The 20,181-nt window shown below is 35.7% G+C and overlaps 1 protein-coding gene across 6 annotated transcripts in view; it reads left to right on the top strand.

Annotated features, from left to right (window-relative positions):
* Ptpn4 (protein tyrosine phosphatase, non-receptor type 4) overlaps window positions 1-20,181 on the top strand; it is a 180,133-nt gene that overhangs the window by 103,751 nt on the left and 56,201 nt on the right. For all 6 annotated transcript variants that reach the window (XM_087579984.1, XM_087579983.1, XM_087579982.1 and 3 more), the window contains 3 exon segments: window positions 2,744-2,807; window positions 6,286-6,458; window positions 18,454-18,522. In XM_087579984.1, the coding sequence (XP_087436110.1) occupies window positions 2,744-2,807; window positions 6,286-6,458; window positions 18,454-18,522 (306 nt within the window).

Here is a 20,181-nt window from a genome sequence, read left to right as displayed (position 1 = left end):
TTCAGAAAAAACAGTAACCACCCTTGAAATTGAAAGAGGCAGATTATCAGAGTGGGTCCTAAAAGTTTGTTATATTTGATATAGTTTATGAAATCATAATATAGCATTATAATTTCATGTATAATATAATCATTATAATGTCATATGTAGTATATCATTATAATATATCATTATAATTTCATATATAATATAATCAGTGTTTGAGGTATGGTAATAGAACAGAGCATTGCCCAATCTAATTTTGAACCATTTTCTTTACCTACAAAAGATTGTTATCAACCACTTTCTATCTCTTGTCTTACCTCTTACAACCAGCCCTAATCATATATCTATTCTGGATATGCTAAAATGAGATACTGTGTGTTTGAGCGACACGTTTAGCATGTTTTGACATTCATGTAAAGAACATTTTATTGCTCAGTGACTCTATCCCTTAGTTACATACCATTTTGTTTCACAGCTCATCCATCAGTTGTTCTTTTTGGCTATTAAGACTCTAGTGCCCAGGTGCCTTTAATTCTAGCACTGGGGGAGCAGAGGTAGGCAGAACTCTTGAGTTCAAGGCCAGCCTGGTCTACTTACAGGACAGCCGGAGATACACAGAGAAACCCTGCCTCAAAAAACAACCAACCAAACCACATAATGATATACTGCATGTTTATATAAAAGTCGGTAGCGGGCATAGACAAAAGAGTAGAACTGAGTTTGCTGAGCTTTTTCTTCACGCTGTGCTATCACTTTCCCTCCCTATGGCGGGGTGGTCTGTGCTGCATTGATTTATTATGTTCTCCCTACCATTTGTAGGGAGAACATTTGAGAATTTGTCTTTCAGCTTAAAACACCTTTTGGGTATGAAATGATATCCCGTGTTAATTTTAATTTGTATTCTTTCGTGACTAAAATGTTGAACATATTTCCATGCGCTTGTTGTTCTTTCATCTGTCCTCTCAGAAATACTCAGATGGGATTGACAAGTTATATGCATACTATCCACCAGAGATATATATGAAACATAAAGAGACAGGTTGGTTTAACTCACTGTAAAAGATTAACCAAGGGCATGGAAACTAAAGGAAAAGTACTATAACCATCTCATTATACAAAATGAGCATTAATCATTGCTTGTTAGACTACATTTATAAGAAACACAAGTCATACAAGTAGACTTTGCTAGAAATTATCATCTGGTGTTGAAATTTGTATTCATTGATGTTTTTCTGGTGTTTGTAAAATGAAAATGACTAGAAATTAGATTAGGTTTTCTGTCTTATTTCTTTAGAAATGAATAACATTTTGTATTGTTTATGCTTGTGTGATTTTTTTTAATGGTGATGTATACATTGTTAAAAAGTTTACAAATGTTTCTTTCTTTCCACAAATATAGGCTGTGTTTTACCCAGTCTTCTTTTCACGTTCTAAAAGTAATAACCTCCATCATATGAGAAAATAATATATCCATTTTCTTTTATGTCTGTGTAGTGAGAACACAAGGCATAACAGTAAACTAAGAAATTGCAGCCCTGCAGCCTGGGATTGGCACAGTGTGAGAGCACTGGACTAACATGTGTAAGGTCCTAGGTTCAATTCCCAGCAGTACAAGCAAAATTCAGACCTAAAACCTAAGCTTGTATTCCTCTACTTTAAACTGTTCTGCCCCCGTTAGACTGGTATATTTGTCTTCTGAAGTGATTGAGATTTGAGAATTTATTCTCTGAAAATACTCACAGCTTCTTAATGAATATGGGTATGAGTCACAAAAATGAAAACTTAGAATTATTGTGAAAATATTTAGAAATATTAGAAAATTGGGTTCCAAATCACATTTTACTAAGATTCATTCTCTTTGGTTTCCTGGTCTTTTAAGTATCATGGGCCTCAAAGTCTAAGTATTACTCTATATATGGTTATTTCAAGGAGCCAAACTAGCTTGAGTGATGGATCATGTAATGGAACCTTGAAAAATTAGTGTTGTATAAGTTGAATATTTTTAGGCTGGTGTGGTGGTCACCCAGGAGGCAGAGCCAGATGAGACTGGTCTACATAGTAAGTTCCAGGACAGCCAAGGCCATGTAGTGAGTCTCTATCTAGAAAAAACAAACACAAATAAGTCATAAATAATTTTTCGAAGGTAGTATGTAAGGGTCAGATAAAAGTAATTATAGTTTTAGGATCAAAATGTTTTACAAAACTCTGAAATTTTACATTTTCCCTTATGCATGCTTTGTTGTATTAAAATACTTAAATGTTACTTATATTTGTTGAGAGTTTAATCTTTGGTAAGTATTTTTGAAAATAGAAAATTGGGAAATACATAATTCGTAGTAGATATAGTTTAATAAAAATTTTTCTCCATTGATTACTTAGATTTTCTTTAGTCTTACAGGAAGCATCATACGTTTTACATTATTATATGTATTAAAGATATGATAAAATATGAAGATGTTAGTATACATTAAACTTAAATCCATGGCCACCCACCTGTGTGCACATGAGTAGCACTAATTGGATTTGAGGTTATTAATATTAAAAACAAAAATTAAGAAGGTGCCATGAAGTTAGGAGGAAAAAAGCTGGTGGCATCAAAGTGAGTTGGGTTTAATGGTGGAAAGATTGATTACTGCTCATTCTACAAATGTATGACACTTTTAAAACCTTTATAAAATATAAAAATGACTAATTTTCCCAAGTTTTGATTATTTTTTTCTTAGCAGTATTTTAAATCCTCCAATTCTCTTTTTTGCAGGTTGAAGATTGTAAAAATTTCTTTTAAATGCAAACAATTTTTTATTCAACTTCGAAAAGAATTGGTGAGTATTGATTAATAATTATTGATAAAATGAAATATTTTAAGATTGCCTATCCATAGGCAAGGGAGATGGCTGAATTTGTATAGTGCTTCTAGAAGTACAAGGATGACTTGAGTTTGATACCTAGAACCCAAGTAGAAAAGCTGCACTTACAACTCTGGCCAAGAGGAGGCAGACATAGGCTGACCCATTCAACTCCTAGGCCTGCCAGTTTAGGTTAATTGGGAGCATTCCAGGCCAATGATAGACTCTGTCCCCCAAAATAAGGGGAAATATTTCTAAGAAAGAACTACTGTCCCCCAAAATAAGGGGAAATATTTCTGAGAAAGAACTATTGTCCCCCAAAATAAGGGGAAATACTTCTGAGAAAGAACCACTGAGGTTATCTTCTAGCTTCCTAGCACGTGTGTGTGTGTGCACCCACAGGTACATGAGCACACACTGATTAAAAAACACAAAACTTTGTGTCACTGAACAAAATTGCAATAAATTCTTGTAAGCTTTTTCTCCATATTAAATACTTCTTTTCATAGAAAGCTTATTTAATTTTGGGAGTGCTGAATATGTAGTTTCTAGTTCATGGACTTACATCTTGTGTCAGAGTGTTAGTACAGTGTTATAACAGCGTCCACCTGTAAATTATTTTACCTGATCAAATTAAACTAGCTTTGCCTGGTGTGATGACACTAGCTTGTAATCCCAGTAGAAATAATGATTAGGGCAAGATCCTAGCATAAAACACATACATATTTACAGACATGAATATGCAAACAAACTCACCTTGTTCTTTGGTTTACATTAATTTTTTTATAAATCTTTGCAAATTGGTACATGTTTCAAGACATATATATGTGTGTATATAACATTTCTTTAAAATTTTAAGAATATATTTGAGTCATCTGCAGTGTCTGCTTGCTGGAGGGTATTGTTCTATTTTGTGACTATGGTTTATCATTTATGTTTAACAAATATGGGAGACTTTTCCAAATAGACTTTTTATTGAAATGGTTCCCATACAACTTTGTATGGAAAAGTGCCTAAACTTTATGTTTATCAAGTATATAACTTGATAAACTCAGAATAATACATAGAGCACAACAAAGTCCTATTGCTAACGGATCTAATGCGCACTTTTAGTAGCTAACCTTCCCAACACATAGTCAGCATTATTCCTACTTGTACTGCCATGAAGTAGTTTAGATGCTGTGACCTTTATAAAGTGAAGCTGTATAGCAAGTCCTTTTGTACTTGGTTTATTTTCTTTAACAATATGAAATTCATATTATACTGACATCAATGATACTGTGTGCTTGGTTCCTTAGTGTGATATTCCACTAAGTGTATATGCCATAAACTAGCAGTTTAGTTTGATATGGGGACAGTTTTACTATTTCCCAATGGAGAGTATCATAACTAATGCTATTACTGAACATTCTTATGCATGTATGTCTTTGTATTTATATATATATGTGTGTGTGTGTGTGTATTTACAGTAAACTTCAATAAATATTCAGAGACAGATGTATAGTAAATCTTGTTATGCAGAAACTAGAGAACGGGCTGGAGAGATGTCTCAGTGATTAAGACCAGTTCTAAAGGTCCTGAGTTCAATTCCCAGTAACCACATGGTGGCTCATAACCATCTGAAATGGGATCAGATGTCCTCTTCTGGTGTGTCTGACAGCAACAGTGTATGTGTATACATGAAATAAGTCTTAAAACAAAACGAGAGAACAGATAATTTACTTGGAGTAACTTTAGTGTTGTAAAAGAAAACACTTTTACCTGCTAGCCGTGGATGTGTTGTCAGTAATGGTAATAACGAGTTATGAAATGTAACATTTATTGAAAACAGTATATGTGCCTGGTAATGTATGAACCATTTTTATTATTTACATCTCATAGCTGTTCTCCGATTGTGTCAGTTAGCACTATGTTTACCTATTAGTAACAGCCTCAAAAGTCAACTTGCACGTCATTAAAGACCACATATAGATAGATGTATTTTGCAGAAGGTCACATTGCCAATATTTTCTTTATAAAAAACATTTGATTTTAACTCTCTAAAGTTATAGGCAGGTACAGTGATGCATACCTGTCATTCTTGTGTTCAGAAGGCAGAGACAGGAGGGTGGCTGCTTGTTCAAGGTTAGCCATGGCCTACAATGAAATTTCAGACCAGGCATGCATAGCAAGACTTTACGACAAAACAACAGCAGCAGAACCAAACTTTCACTTGGTATACTTGACCTTTTAGGACACGTTAAATCCATTTTTCACAAAGTAGAAATAACGGCATCACATTTCAAATACATTTACAGTGTCAAAAGTACATGCAGAGTGTTTAAAGCAATGGTTTAATAGGGAGGCCACATATTAGTGTATACACACTGAAAAACCTTACTTATTATGCTTTCTTGTCAGGTATTCTGTCATCTTATATAATATTTATTGTACATCATACAATATGTAAGCTGTTACTACATACAAACAATTGCTAATGATACATTTAACTTTCTAGTAAATATGTTATGCTTTAGTCATTTTACCTTTTAATATGAAACTGTATTCTTATATCTGAACATTTTATCATGGTTTAATTATGGAAAATATTTTCATGATGAAAATACTTCTTGAATAAAACATAGAAGCTCTTAAAGACGATTCATTGTTTCAATGATAACTATTCATCAAAAGATACTATTAAGAGAGTGACATAGCACTGGCTGTATATGCAATAATATGCCACCTCAAGTCCTTCCATATATACGCTATCCAATAGAAAAATATATGACCTAGCAACAGAAATGTGTGCATATATACACAGCCACTAAGAATGTGTATACATAATATTACTCTTCTATCCCTAATTAGAAAATATCAAATATGTATAAACCGTAAAGTAGGTAAACTATTGTCTGTATATTATACATTACATATAAAGTATATACTTATTGCAAGTGAGCGTGCGTGCTTGTACACACACACACACACACACACACACACACACACACACACGATATTCAGGAGATGTGTGCTTTGATATAATGTGGTTTTATGCCAAAAGAAAAACTACAGAATTGTTCTATTCTAGTGCTAGTCAATTTCTAGTGTGATTTTTGTAATAATGCTTGGGGTATTGAGTATTCTTAGTTTTAATCAAGGCAAATTGCAAGTTGTGAATTTACATAAAGTTAATTTGTATTCCAGGATTATATTTTGCAGCAGAATCATAGCTAATGAAAGTTGAAAATAGTAAAATTTTTAAAGTTATTTCTATGATAAAGAATGTAAAAGTTGAAAAATTACTGAAATTCACTTTTTATAAATTGTTTTATTTATTTCACTGAGCCCTTGTTAAACCAAGAAAAGCATTTAAGAAGATAAGCCTTTACAAGAGTGGAGTAACTCATCTGTCAAAAGTATTATCATATCCTGACATTTTCCTATTTTCTCTAAATTTTGTCATTTAATACAGCATGAATCTAGAGAAACATTACTTGGATTTAATATGGTGAATTATAGAGCGTGTAAAACTTTGTGGAAAGCGTGTGTAGAACATCACACATTCTTCCGCCTGGATAGACCACTTCCACCTCAAAAGAACTTTTTTGCACATTATTTTACATTGGGTTCCAAATTCCGGTACTGGTGAGTACTACTTTTATATTGTTTGTTTTGTTTTGCTTTGTTTTCCTTACCCTTAGAATAAAGGTCTCGGTCTAGAGATAGGGCTCACAGGTTAAAAGCACTGGCTTCTCTTCTAGAAGGACCCAGCTTTAATTCCCAGCACCCACTTGACATCTCACAGCTGTTTGTAACTCTGTAAATCTGTCATTCTTTTCTGGCCCTCATGAGCACCAGGTGTGGATATGTTACACAGACATATTGCAGACGAAATATCCATAGACAAAAACTAAACTATAAAAATAAATTAATTAAAGATCTAGGTACAAAGCAGTATAATCATTGTTAGTCACCAAACCTACAGAGTCAAAATTCCCATGGAATTCCTGTCTGCGTGTCTGTATCAGTAAGTCTATGGTGTTTGCATCATGTAAGTCTGGTGATGCACACTAGACTTGATAACCCCGTGCCTTTATTGTAATGTAGGTAATTATTTTATAAGTAAATAGCCACATTTACATAGTTAGAATCCCAACAGATTTTATGATTCTCAATGCATTTGTTACTTACTTGAAAACTTTTCTATAATGTACACTCATTTCTTTTGTAAAAGCTAAGATACTTTTTACATAGTATATATTTTTTTGTTTAAAAATCCACAGTTTAGCTTTTTTTTGAAGCTATCTCAGCCAAAAGAGTTCAAAGCAGCCATTATGTAAATAAGCAAAAAGATGAATTTGTTCAGCAATAACAGATCTTGCCGTTTTCCTGTATTTTTTAATTTTGCCTAAAATACAGCATAAATTTTGAGAAATAATTTTAGCTGAAATTATCCCTTATGTTTTTCCCTTTATTGTGTGTGTGTGTGTGTGTGTGTGTGTGTGTGTGTGTGTGTGTATTTTTTTGCCTGTGTGTATATTTGTGCATTGTGTGTGTACAATGCCCACAATGCTGGAAGAGATCCCGTGTTTGGAAATCTAGACAGAGTGCTAGAATGGGTGCTGGGAATCGAACCTGGGTCCTTTAGAAGAGTAGAGTAGGCAGTACAGCTGAGCCATCTCTAGTCCCCCTAAATTTGACTTGTTCTCTTTAAGTTTTTTTACTGATACATAATTAGGTATGGTGTGACCTTTGGCATATATGTAATATGAAATCACCAGATATATCCATAGCTTCAGATATGTATCATGTCCTTGGGAATGTTTTTAACTCTCTCTACTACATAATTGAAATTTACAATTAACTGTTAATCATAGTTGAATATGAGAATAGAATATGAGAAATTATTTTACCTATTCAGCTGTGCCTTTTGGCATTGTTGATTTCATTTTCAATACTCCCCAAGGCAACAATGTTTTGGAAATAACTATTTGTAGAAACCTTGAAGAGTCCTAATTCTAAAATGACACCTAAAAGCTAGTTTTAAAGTGGAATCTAGTAAGACTCATACAGAAAAAATTACTGGTGATCTAATAAGACAAATGATATTCATTTTTATCTCTTTTTTATACAAATAAGATTTTTCATCCCTGATATTTTATGCTAGATGAAATTGTTTATAAAAAGAAAAATGAAGGGCTGGAAAGATGGCTCAGTGGTTAAGAGCACTGACTACTCTTCCAGAGGTCTGGAGTTCAAATCCCAGCATCCACATAGTGGCTCACAACCATCTGTAATGGGATCTGATGCCCTCTTCTGATATGTCTGAAGACAGCTACAGTGTACTTACAGAAAATAAACACATAAATCTTTAAAAAAAAGAAAATGCATAGATATACCTCCAAAACGTTAATAATATAAATCTCAACATTTATAAATACTGTTTGTAATACCAGTCAAAACAATATGATATATCACTTAAAATACATGCTTATCATCCCAAGGGGGGAAAATGTATGTACAGGAGCTTAATATTAACCATGAAATAGAATTTTTTTTTTTTACCTAAAAGCAAAACACAGCAGATTCTTAAGGAGTTTGATAACATGCTTTATGAAAGCCTTTCCTACTTTTCTAAAGGTAATATTTAGAAAGGTAAGATGACAGTTCTTGCCAATTTAAATGTTAAATAGACTGAAGAAGAATGTGTCAGGTCAATGGTGACAATCAAGGAAATGAGAGACTTGCTGGTACCAGCTTCTATTCTCAGCAGGGACAGAAAACTCATTGGCCTCTCTGAATCAGAGAGTACACTACAAACCCTAAAGCTATTCCTTAAATGTGTTTAATTCCTAAATGACCAATAGTGTAATTATGCAAGGACACACACACACATGTACATTTAGGCTACAAAGAAATTAGAGTAGAGTACTACAGGACTTTGTTTAGAACTACCAGTTCCTGAATAATGATGGGAGACTTATATTAGTATGCATGCCTAAGCCTTATAGCTAGGCTTGTTCCCAGCTAGCTCTTAACTTAGTAACCCATTTATTTTATCTCTGTTCTGCCCAGTATCTCCTTAGTTACTTATCCTTCTTACTCCCAGCCTACTCTTCTTCTGCACTTCCCTTGGGGATCCTCCCACATTTGACTACTTCCCAGAGACCTATCTCTTCCTTGAAGTCCCACCTATTTTCTTGCCTTCGGTGTAGGCCATCAGCATTTTTAATAAACCAATCAGAAGGTGAGAGAGGGAATGTTCACAAAACAATTAGAGATGTGATGCTTAATTATACCAAAGTCCAGCCTATAATCATCTCTGCTCATTCAGAAATCAGTATTTGTATAATACAGAGACAGTGTTTACACAGTGCATTAAAACATCTTTCCAACAGTAAAGTGCAGTAACCAACTTCCTGTTCCAATTCAGACAGGCTTCAGGTAAAATGAGAGAAAAAAGGCCAAACAGGGTGAATTGCACCGTACAACATCCAATAGAAAAGCTAGGTATGATGAATGTAAATAGAAAAGACAGTTGAAGAAAATTATTTGGAAAAAAAATCACCAATGAAACAGAAGGAACTTTCTAGTATATAGATAGTAATTTAAAAACCAAGCCTTGGGGTTGGGGATTTAGCTCAATGGTAGAGCGCTTGCCTAGCAAACTCAAGGCACTGGGTTCGGTCCACAGCTCCCCCCCCAAAAAAAACAAAAAGCAAAAAACAAACAAACAAACAAACAAACAAAAAAACCCAAGCCTTACACCTATTTTGCATAGTCAACATAGCATTTCTCAGTGGCAGGCACAAGATTCCGTACTGTCTTTTCCTGGGTTCCTGGAGAGTGAACTGAGGTCCTCATGACTCTGTGACAAGCACTTTATTGATTCTGGCATCTTTCCAGTCCTTCTTTATAATACTAAATGCTTAATAGAATTTATAAATTATTCTTTCTGGGCTAATTTTATTTTAAAGAAAGTTTTTTTAATAATACATTCAGATTATTTACATAAGTCAATTCAGATTTTTCTCTTTCTGAACAAACATTGGTAGTTGATGTATTTCATTCCATGTAAGTTGTTGGCCTTTTTGTCATAAAGTTTCCAATAATCTTCCTTATCTTTTTAGGTCTAGAATCTATAGAGATGGTACTTTAACTCTTCATTTATTTATTTGGTTGGTTGGTTGGTTTTTTTGAGACAGGGTTTTTCTGTGTAACCATTAATGTCTGGAATTATTTCTGTAGACCAGGCTGTTTGCAAACTCAGAGAGATGAGCCTTCCTCTGCCTCTCGAGTGCTAAGATGAAATGTGTGCGCCACCACTCTCTGGCGGCTTCTTTCATTCATGTTTGTATGTTTTGTATGTCTTGATCAGTCTTGTTAGAATCTCATCACATTGGATTGTTTTTAACAATCTGTATGTCAAGTAAAAGTTTTCTTTAGACTTATGGAGCTTAGTTCTAAAATGAGATGCATAGAGAAGTAACTGAAAATATTATGCAGCCAGGTTTTAATTCAAATAAGTTTAAAGCCAACATAGTAGATATTATTCAGTATGCAAAATCTCAAGCATTGTAAGATCTCTGAATCAGGAGTTGAAGAGTGTGACTCAGAGGTACTTAAAAGCACTTACTGCGGGGTTGGGGATTTAGCTTAGTGGTAGAGCGCTTGCCTAGTGAGCACAAGGCCCTGGGTTCGGTCCCCAGCTCCGAAAAAAAGAAAAAAGAAAAAAACAAACAAACAAACAAAAAAAAAAAACACTTACTGCTTTTTCAGAGGACCTAGATTTGTTTCCCAGCATCTATTGTTGCCAGTTCGAGGGTTCTGATGTTCTAGAATTAGTATGCCTTCTTAGTGAGAAATGACTATACACTCAGAGTTTAATAGAAGAAAATGCTCTTGAGCTAGGTGTGGTGGATATACCTTTAGTCCTAGCACTGTGGAGAGATGCAGGTGGATCTCTGTGTATTCAAGATCAGCCTGGTCTATAGAGGATTCCAAGACAGGCAGGGCTACACAAAGAAAACCTGTCTCAAAAAACTTAAAAAGGAAGGGAAGAAGGAAGGAAGGACAGAAAGACTTTCATAGGAGTCACATATGATAACCTGTGCATCAGATGTCTGTCTGTCTGTCTATCAGTTCTATTTTTCTTTCCTAAGGAAAGCTATCTGCTCCCTCTAGACCAGTGGTTCTCTCTCTCTTTTTTAATCTTTATTAACTTGAGTATTTCTTATTTACATTTCAATTGTTATTCCCCTTCCCGGTTTCCGGGCCAACATCCCCCTAACCCCTACCCCTCCCTTTCTATATGGGCTTCCCCTCCCCAACCTCCCCCATTATCACCCTCCCCCCAACAATCACATTCACTGGGGGTTCAGTCTTAGCAGGACCCAGGGCTCCCCCTTCCACTGGTCCTCTTAATAGGCTGTTCATTGCTACCTATGAGGTCAGAGTCCAGGATCAGTCCATGTATAGTCTTTGGGTAGTGGCTTAGTCCCTGGAAGCTCTGGTTGCTTGGCATTGTTGTTCATATAGGGTCTCGAGTCCCTTCGAGCTCTTCCAGTCCTTTCTCTGATTCCTTCAACGGGGGTCCTGTTCTCAGTTCAGTGGTTTGCTGCTAGCATTTGCCTATGTATTTGCTGTATTCTGGGTATGTCTCTCAGGAGAGATCTACATCCAGTTCCTGTCGGCCTGCACTTCTTTGCTTCATCCATCTTGTCTAGTTTGGTGGCTGTATATGTATGGGCCACGTGTTGGGCAGGCTCTGAATGGGTGTTCCTTCTGCCTCTGTTCTAAACTTTGCCTCCCTATTCCCTGCCAAGGGTTTTCTTGTTCCCATTTTAAAGGAGTGAAGCATTTGCATTTTGGTCATCCTTCTTGACTTTCATGTGTTCTGTGCATCTAGGGTAATTCAAGCATTTGGACTAATAGCCACTTATCAATGAGTGCATACCATGTGTGTTTTTCTGTGATTGGGTTACCTCACTCAGGATGATATTTTCCAGTTCAATCCATTTGCCTATGAATTTCATAAAGTCATTGTTTTTGGTAGCTGAGTAGTACTCCATTGTGTAGATGTACCACATTTTCTGTATCCATTCCTCTGTTGAAGGACATCTGGGTTGTTTCCAGCTTCTGGCTATTATAAATAAGGCTGCTATGAACATAGTGGAGCACGTGTCTTTGTTATATGTTGGGGCATCTTTTCGGTATATGCCCAAGAGAGATATAGCTGGGTTCTCAGGTAGTTCAATGTCCAATTTTCTGAGGAACCTCCAGACTGATTTCGAGAATGGTTGTACCAGTCTGCAATCCCACCAACAATGGAGGAGTGTTCCTCTTTCTCCACATCCTCGCCAGCATTTGCTGTCACCCGAGTTTTTGATCTTAGCCATTCTCACTGATGTGAGGTGAAATCTCAGGGTTGTTTTGATTTGCATTTCCCTTATGACTAAAGATGTTGAATATTTCTTTAGGTGTTTCTCAGCCATTCGGCATTCCTCAGCTGTGAATTCTTTGTTTAGCTCTGTTCCCCATTTTTTAATACGGTTATTTGTCTCCCTGCAGTCTAACTTGTTGAGTTCTTTGTATATTTTAGATATAAGGCCTCTATCTGTTGTAGGATTGGGAAAGATCTTTTCCCAATCTGTTGGTTGCCGTTTTGTCCTAACCATATTGTCCTTTGCCTTACAAAAACGTTGCAGTTTTATGATATCCCATTTGTCTATTCTTGATCTTAGAGCATAAGCCATTGGTGTTTTGTTCAGGAAATTTTCCTCAGTGCCCATATGTTCGAGATGCTTCCCCACTTTTTCTTCTATTAGTTTGAGTGTATCTGGTTTGATGTGGAGGTCCTTGATCCACTTGGACTTAAGCTTTGTACAGGGTGATGAACATGGATCGATCTGCATTCTTCTACATGCTGACATCCAGTTGAACCAGCACCATTTGCTGAAAATGCTATCTCTTTTCCATTGGATGGTTTTGGCTCCTTTGTCAAAAATCAATTGTCCATAGGTGTGTGGGTTCATTTCTGGGTCTTCAATTCTATTCCACTGGTCTATATGTCTGTCTCTGTACCAATACCATGCAGTTTTTATCACTATTGTTCTGTAATACTGCTTGAGTTCAGGGATAGTGATTCCCCCTGAAGTCCTTTTATTGTTGAGGATAGTTTTAGCTATCCTGGGTTTTTTGTTATTCCAGATGAATTTGCAGATTGTTCTGTCTAACTCTCTGAAGAATTGGATTGGTATTTTGATGGGGATTACATTGAATCTGTAGATCGCATTTCCTAAAATGGCCATTTTTGCTATGTTAATCCTGCCAATCCATGAGCCTGGGAGGTCTTTCCATCTTCTGAGGTCTTCTTCAATTTCTTTCTTCAGAGGCTTGAAGTTCTTATCATACTGATCTTTTACTTGTTTGGTTAAAGTCACATCGAGGTATTTTATATTATTTGGGACTATTATGAAGGGTGTCATTTCCCTAATTTCTTTTTTTTTCTTTTTCTTTTTTTTCTCTTTTTCTTTTTCTCTTTTCTTTTTTTCAGAGCTGGGGACCAAACCCAGGGCCTTGCGCTTGCTAGGCAAGCGCTCTACCACTGAGCTAAATCCCCAACTCCCCCTAATTTCTTTTTCGACTTGTTTCTCTTTTGTGTAAAGGAAGACTACTGATTTATTTGAGTTAATTTCATACCCAGCCACTTTGTTGAAGGTGTTTATCAGGTTTTGTAGTTCTCTGGTGGAACTTTTGGGATTGCTTAAATATACTATCATATCATCTGCAAATAGTGATATTTTGACTTCTTCTTTTCCTAGCTGTGTCCCCTTGATCTCCTTTTGTTGTCTGATTGCTCTGGCTAGAACTTCAAGAACTATATTGAATAAGTAGGGAGAGAGTGGGCAGCCTTGTCTAGTCCCTGATTTTAGTGAGATTGCTTCAAGTTTCTCTCCATTTAGTTTGATGTTAGCGACTGGTTTGCTGTATATGGCTTTTACTATGTTTAGGTATGGGCCTTGAATTCCTATTCTTTCCAGGACTTTTATCATGAAGGGATGTTGAATTTTGTCAAATGCTTTCTCAGCATCTAATGAAATGATCATGTGGTTTTGTTCTTTCAGTTTGTTTATATAATGGATCATGTTGATGGTTTTCCGTATATTAAACCATCCCTGCATGTCTGGGATGAAGCCTACTTGATCATGGTGGATGATTGTTTTGATGTGCTCTTGGAATCAGGTTGCCATAATTTTATTGAGTATTTTTGCGTCGCTATTCATAAGGGAATTTGGTCTGAACTTCTCTTTCTTTGTTGGGTCTCTGTGTGGTTTAGGTATAATAGTAATTGTGGCTTCATAGAAGGAATTCAGTAGTGCTCTATCTGTTTCATTTTTGTGGAATAGTTTGGATAGTATTGGTATGAGGTCTTCTATGAAGGTCTGATAGAATTCTGCACTGAACCCATCTGGACCTGGGCTCTTTTTGGTTGGAAGACCTTTAATGACTGCTTCTATTTCGTTAGGAGTTATGGGGTTGTTTAAATGGTTTATCTGTTCCTGATTTAACTTTGGTACCTGGTATCTGTCTTGGAAATTGTCCATTTCCTGCAGATTTTCCAGTTTTGTTGAATATAGGCTTTTGTAGTAGGATCTGAAGATTTTTTGAATTTCCTCTGATTCTGTAGTTATGTCTCCCTTTTCATTTCTGATTTTGTTAATTTGGACACACTCTCTGTGTCCTCTCGTTAGTCTGGCTAAGGATTTATCTATCTTGTTGACTTTCTCAGAGAACCAACTTTTGGTTCTGTTGATTCTTTCTATGGTCCTTTTTGTTTCTACTTGGTTGATTTCAGCTCTGAGTTTGATTATTTCCTGCCTTCTACTCCTCCTGGGTGTATTTGCTTCTTTTTGTTCTAGAGTTTTTAGGAGTGCTGTCAAGCTGGTGACATATGCTCTCCCCTGTTTCTTTCTGCAGGCACTCAGCGCTATGAGTTTTCCTCTTAGCATAGTTTTCATTGTCCCATAAGTTTGGGTATGCTGTACCTTCATTTTCATTAAATTCTAAGAGGTCTTTAATTTCTTTCTTTATTTCTTCCTTGACCAGGTTATCGTTGAGTAGAGCATTGTTCAACTTCCATGTATGTGTGAGCGTTCTTCCCTTAAAGTTATTGAAGACCAGCTTTAGCCCGTGGTCGTCTGATAGGACGCATGGGATTATTTCTATCTTTCTGTATCTGTTGAGGCCTGTTTTATGACCAATTATATGGTCAAGTTTGGAGAAAGTACCATGAGGTGGTGAGAAGAAGGTATATCCTTTTGTTTTAGGATAGAATGTTGTATAAATATCTGTTAAGTCCATTTGGTTCATGTAGACCAGTGGTTCTTAACTTTCGGGTCAGACACCTTTCACGCAGGCACATAGCAGATATTCTGCATATCAGATATATACATCACTGTCCATATTATACTATGAAGTAGCACCAAAAATAATTTTATGGTTAAGTTATTAAAGGGTAGCAACATCAAGAAGGTCGAGAACTGCTGTGCTAGACCTTTACTCTATATCTGCCCTCTGTAGTTCTGTGGACTGTAGCTTGGTTATTGTTGCCTTCGTAGCTAACACCCACAGAGTTACTGTACACCATTTTTGTCTTTCGAGTCTGAGATACTTCTCACAGGGTAATGTTTTTTCTACTTCCATCCTATTTCCTTCAAATTTTATGATGTCACTTTTTAAAAGAACCACATTTTCTTTATCCATTCTTCTGTTGAGGCACATCTAATAATATTTGGCTATTCTGAAACTTCAGGTTTTTTTCTACATCACTGATACCTGTTTCTAGCCTCTGAAGGCACTAAAACAATATTCGTAGTACACATGTATACATATAGACAAAATACTTTTACTCCTAAAAGTCAAAATATAATTATATAAGTTTTTTTAAAAATAGTAAAATCAGACCAATTAAATAACAAGAAAACCACTCAAATAACTCAAGAAAATAAGATAACTTCAAGAAGTCTTGGTGCAAAGCCCTGAGAATAAAGTGTAAGCCTTTACCAATAGCATTCATCCTCACAACTGTGAAAAGGATTAGAGAAAGACCTTAAAATGATAAAAGCTTTTTAAAAATATAAGCATAAATTTAAAAAAAAAGAAGAAGCAGATGAATCGTACTTGAATCCCCATGGACAAAATATCTAAATGTGTCATATTGAACATACATACTTTGTGACATTTTCCTAAACTTCTCTCCCTTTTTTCAATGAACAGCAGCTCTCTCTCTCTGAACATATCTACTGTAATCACAGTATAAGATTATGCCTATAACTCTAGCCTTGCCTTTTCTAAGTAAATATGTAATAAGTTTCAGTAGGCTTGATAGATGGCTTAGATATTAAGAGCACTGGCTGCTCTTTCCAAGGACCCAGTACAATTCCCAGCGCCCACATGTGAGGTCAATACTGTAACTCCATTTACAAGGGGTTCTCACACACTCATACATGCAGGCAAAACAACAGTGCACATACAAAAAGGAATCATCAAAAAAGAGTTCTTTTAAAGAAAAGAACTCTTAGAATAATTTTTGTAATGAGATCTCAAATTTAAAACTGGCCTACATTTTAGTTATTTTCTCTACTACTTGAATTATTACATTGAGGTTGTATACATCTATTTAGCAGTTGGTACCTTCTCATTTTTTAAATTCATACTGTCACAGTTTGATATTGCAATTGCTACAGAGTTTTATTTTATGCTGACTTTGAAAGGGTATCTTATAGACAATATGAAATATAAATCCCTTTTGAACATTAATTGTTCTTGCTTGCTACAGATATTGACTTGTTATTTCTAGCCTCTTGATCAATAGAGTTGTATTTCAATCTGTTTCACTGCAATATTAATATATCAGTCAGGGAGTGAGAGAAACTGAGAGCTCTTTTTTATATTTTAAGTAAAATAAAATTAATCCAGAGGTTTGGTTATATAGGCCTTTAAAAATAAAACAATAAACACACAAAAATGGGCGAGTAAGTGTGGAGGGTGGTTATGAAGAGTCAAGTGTGTGCGAGGAATAATGTGTAAGGGTCACATTTGATCTGGATTCTCTATTAGTTACAGTGCTTCAGAGACACTTTCATGGCCACTCCAGTTGGTCCTGGGCCTGTCAGAGCAGTACTGCTTCATCAAGATGTTGTCTTCAGTGCCCCAGCACTTGCCAGTACCTGCTTGCATTTCTCTCTCTTCTCTGATCTTTCACTTACACATCATGAGAGTATAACCTAGTAGAAAACTAAGTAGAGAAGGATCTAGAAAATGGAGTGTGATTATTTACAGTCCCATAATAAATGTAGCAAAGCACAGAATTATGGGGCCTGTGATAGTACACTGCACATCAGTGTTTGGACATATGTCACATATATTTATAGTGTCTGTGCTTATCGTTCTTGTTCTTAGCTTTAGAATGTCTTGGAAGCACGTTTTAATTATTAAAATGTTAATATACTTGGAAATGAAGCAGGAAAGGCAGGATGACCAAACCTGTCCGTAGTTCTTAACCTAATGGAGATGCTTCATGGTAAGCAGTGGCCAAGGGTATTGATCCTGTTGTTATACTTAAGATGTTGAAAGATTATTGACTAGAAGTAGAGCTGAGAATTTTGAAAAAAAGTTTTTTGCTTTCTTGACCATCTCTGTTTATATTCGTGCTTATTGCTATTCTGTATATCCAAGGGATTAAGTACATTCAGACTAATGCACCCAAATATATGGCCTAAATAGAGGAAATATAATATTTAGGAAACTTCACATTTAAAATAAAGTTTCTTATTAATCTATTAATTATCAGTCATGCCATTTTTTTCAAAATTACTTATATTTGTTATAGTAATATAGTCTGAAATTTGCTAATGTGGCTTTGGGAACATGTATTTAGCTACTTTTATATACATTAAATATCTATATTTATAAATGGTTCTTTCTGTACTAGAAATTGATGTTTACTTACAACTCAGTAACAGGTTGCCTTTATAAATCCACTGAGAACTACCTTCATTAACATAGTTAGCTGGATACACTGACATACCATGGAGGAGGATCAGAATCTCCTCTGCAAGTCACTTTCAAAGCAGAAACAGTGCCAAGCATTCACAGTATTTCTGACATCATTTCTTTTCTATAGTCAGAAACCTGAAATTTCTTATATTGTACAGAAGAAGTTGCTGCACAGTCTTCATGTCTGTGATAGTTGGGAGTAGGAAAGGAAAAAGTTAACGAAATCACCACATAATTCAGCCCCATCATTAGGTAACAGAGGCGTTAACTAAGGCTCTTCTGTTAGAGTAGGTCAGGGCCATAGAGCTCGAATGGTACAGGCCACTTCGGACTTTAGAGAGGCCGTTTTAGTAGGGCACCCAGGAGAGGAGTTCCTGCCATCAAGCATGTGTCTAGTGACACATCTTGGTCTAGTGACTTGAGGAACTATTAATTAAGTTTCCTTCTTACTCTGCCGCTTTTATTGTTTTTATTACCTCAGATATCTTGTCACTTGTAAAATTGTTGTATACTCATGTTCTATATTGTAATTTTATGCTGTAGTCCCCTTTAAGATGTCATGTATATTTATATATTTCAGTGGGAGAACTGAAGTCCAGTCAGTTCAGTATGGCAAAGAAAAGGCAAATAAAGACAGGGTATTTGCAAGGTAAGTCAATCCTGTTTTAGCATGGAAGGGTTTGGGTTTTGTTTGTTTGTTTGTTTGACATTTTGTTGACATGATGTATGGCAGGGGAGGTAGTGGCACACAAGATGTGTGTAAATAAAAGTCAGAGTAAAACTTTTTACACAAAGTTCTTTCAATTGAGTGAGTTCACATTGTCAGGCTTGGCAGTAAGCACTTGTAGTTACCACTGAGTTATCTCACCAGTCCAACAGGTCACTGAATTCTTAAAAGCATTAAAATGATTAGAAATGAGGATTGGATATTTGGCTCAGTAGTTAAAAGCTGTTATAGAAGGTCCAAGTTCAGTTCTTAGCACCTACGCGGTAGTGCACAACTATATATAGCTCTAGTTCAGGGGTTCCGATGCCTGCTTCTGATCCATGTACTTTTGCATGCATGTAGTATGCATGCACATAGTCAGGTGTACCCACATACATGTGAAATACACGTTTTTTAAAAATCATTAGAAATGTTTTCTAAATGATATACTTTGTCGATGAAATGGAAACTAGATTGTCTAGTGCCCTGCTTCTTTTATTAAAAACATATTTAAGAACTTTAGTCATGTATTGAGCACAATAGTTTTGAATAGGCTAAATTGAGTATCAATACAACTTTTTACTAGAAAGTTACTCTCTTATTACATACTTTTGAGCATTGTAAGGAGTCTTTCTTATCAAGCCCATTTATATGTATTAAATCATACTATCAAAAGATAAGGTGCTTTTTAGCTAGCTGCCTTTTAAAAAAATGTATTTATCTGCATTTCATTAGACTTTGTGAGGTCCAGTTCATTTATTAGAGACAAAAATGATACAATCAGTTTTACATTTCAGAAAAATAATTAAGGGTAAAGAATGAGTTAGCCAAGTATGGGTTTGATACCTAGTGTGTCTGTTTGTCTATGCATGGCGGACACGACTGTTCCAATTAAAAATGGTATAGACCTGGAAAACAAAGGGATTTGTTTAGTAAGTGTCACTGAAATGTTTTCCATACAGCCGACCTTAAGATATAATTTTACATTAAATGGCATAATTGTTCTAATTTAGAAAGAATTTGTTCTGGTTTTCTGTACTGTCTTGCTTGCAGCTCCCACCCTCATTCTTGAGAATCCAAATACTATGGTGTTTTAATGGTTTTAATGGTTTTGTACATACTAGAATGTTGTTATACCTGATCTTCCTTGTTTTGTTATTCACTATTAAAATGCTATAGAGTTTGTAGGGGACTATCTTTTGTTTTTTTGGTGTATGTGGCCCAGGAGGGTATGGAAGTTTCTTTTTTAAGGTGCTAGGTTCCCAAATCCCAGGGAATGCATACACTCTGTGCTCAAGTCTTGGGGAGAAGTTTTAATATTGCTGGGCTGTCTTAATGATTTTTCTGTCTCTGAAAGTCTATGCTTTCCTGGGCTTGTTTGTTGGTTTGTTTGTTTTTTGTTGTTGTTATTGTTGGTTTTGTTTGGTTTGTCCAGATAGGATTTCTCTGTGTAGCCCTGATTGTTCTGGGACCCCCTTTGTAGACCAGACTAGCCTCGTCCTCAAGAGATTTGCCTGCCTATGTCTCCTGAGTGCTGGTATTAAAGGTGGGCACCACCACCACCTAGCTCCTGAGATTGTTTTATGTAAGACTCTAACTCAT

The sequence above is a fragment of the Rattus norvegicus genome, chromosome 13 (assembly GCF_021556685.1).
Source record: "Rattus norvegicus strain SHRSP/BbbUtx chromosome 13, alternate assembly SHRSP_T2T, whole genome shotgun sequence".
NCBI classification, from domain to species: Eukaryota; Metazoa; Chordata; class Mammalia; order Rodentia; family Muridae; genus Rattus; species Rattus norvegicus.
Note: the sequence above shows the minus strand (reverse complement) of the source record. Positions and strands in the feature narration are given on the sequence as shown.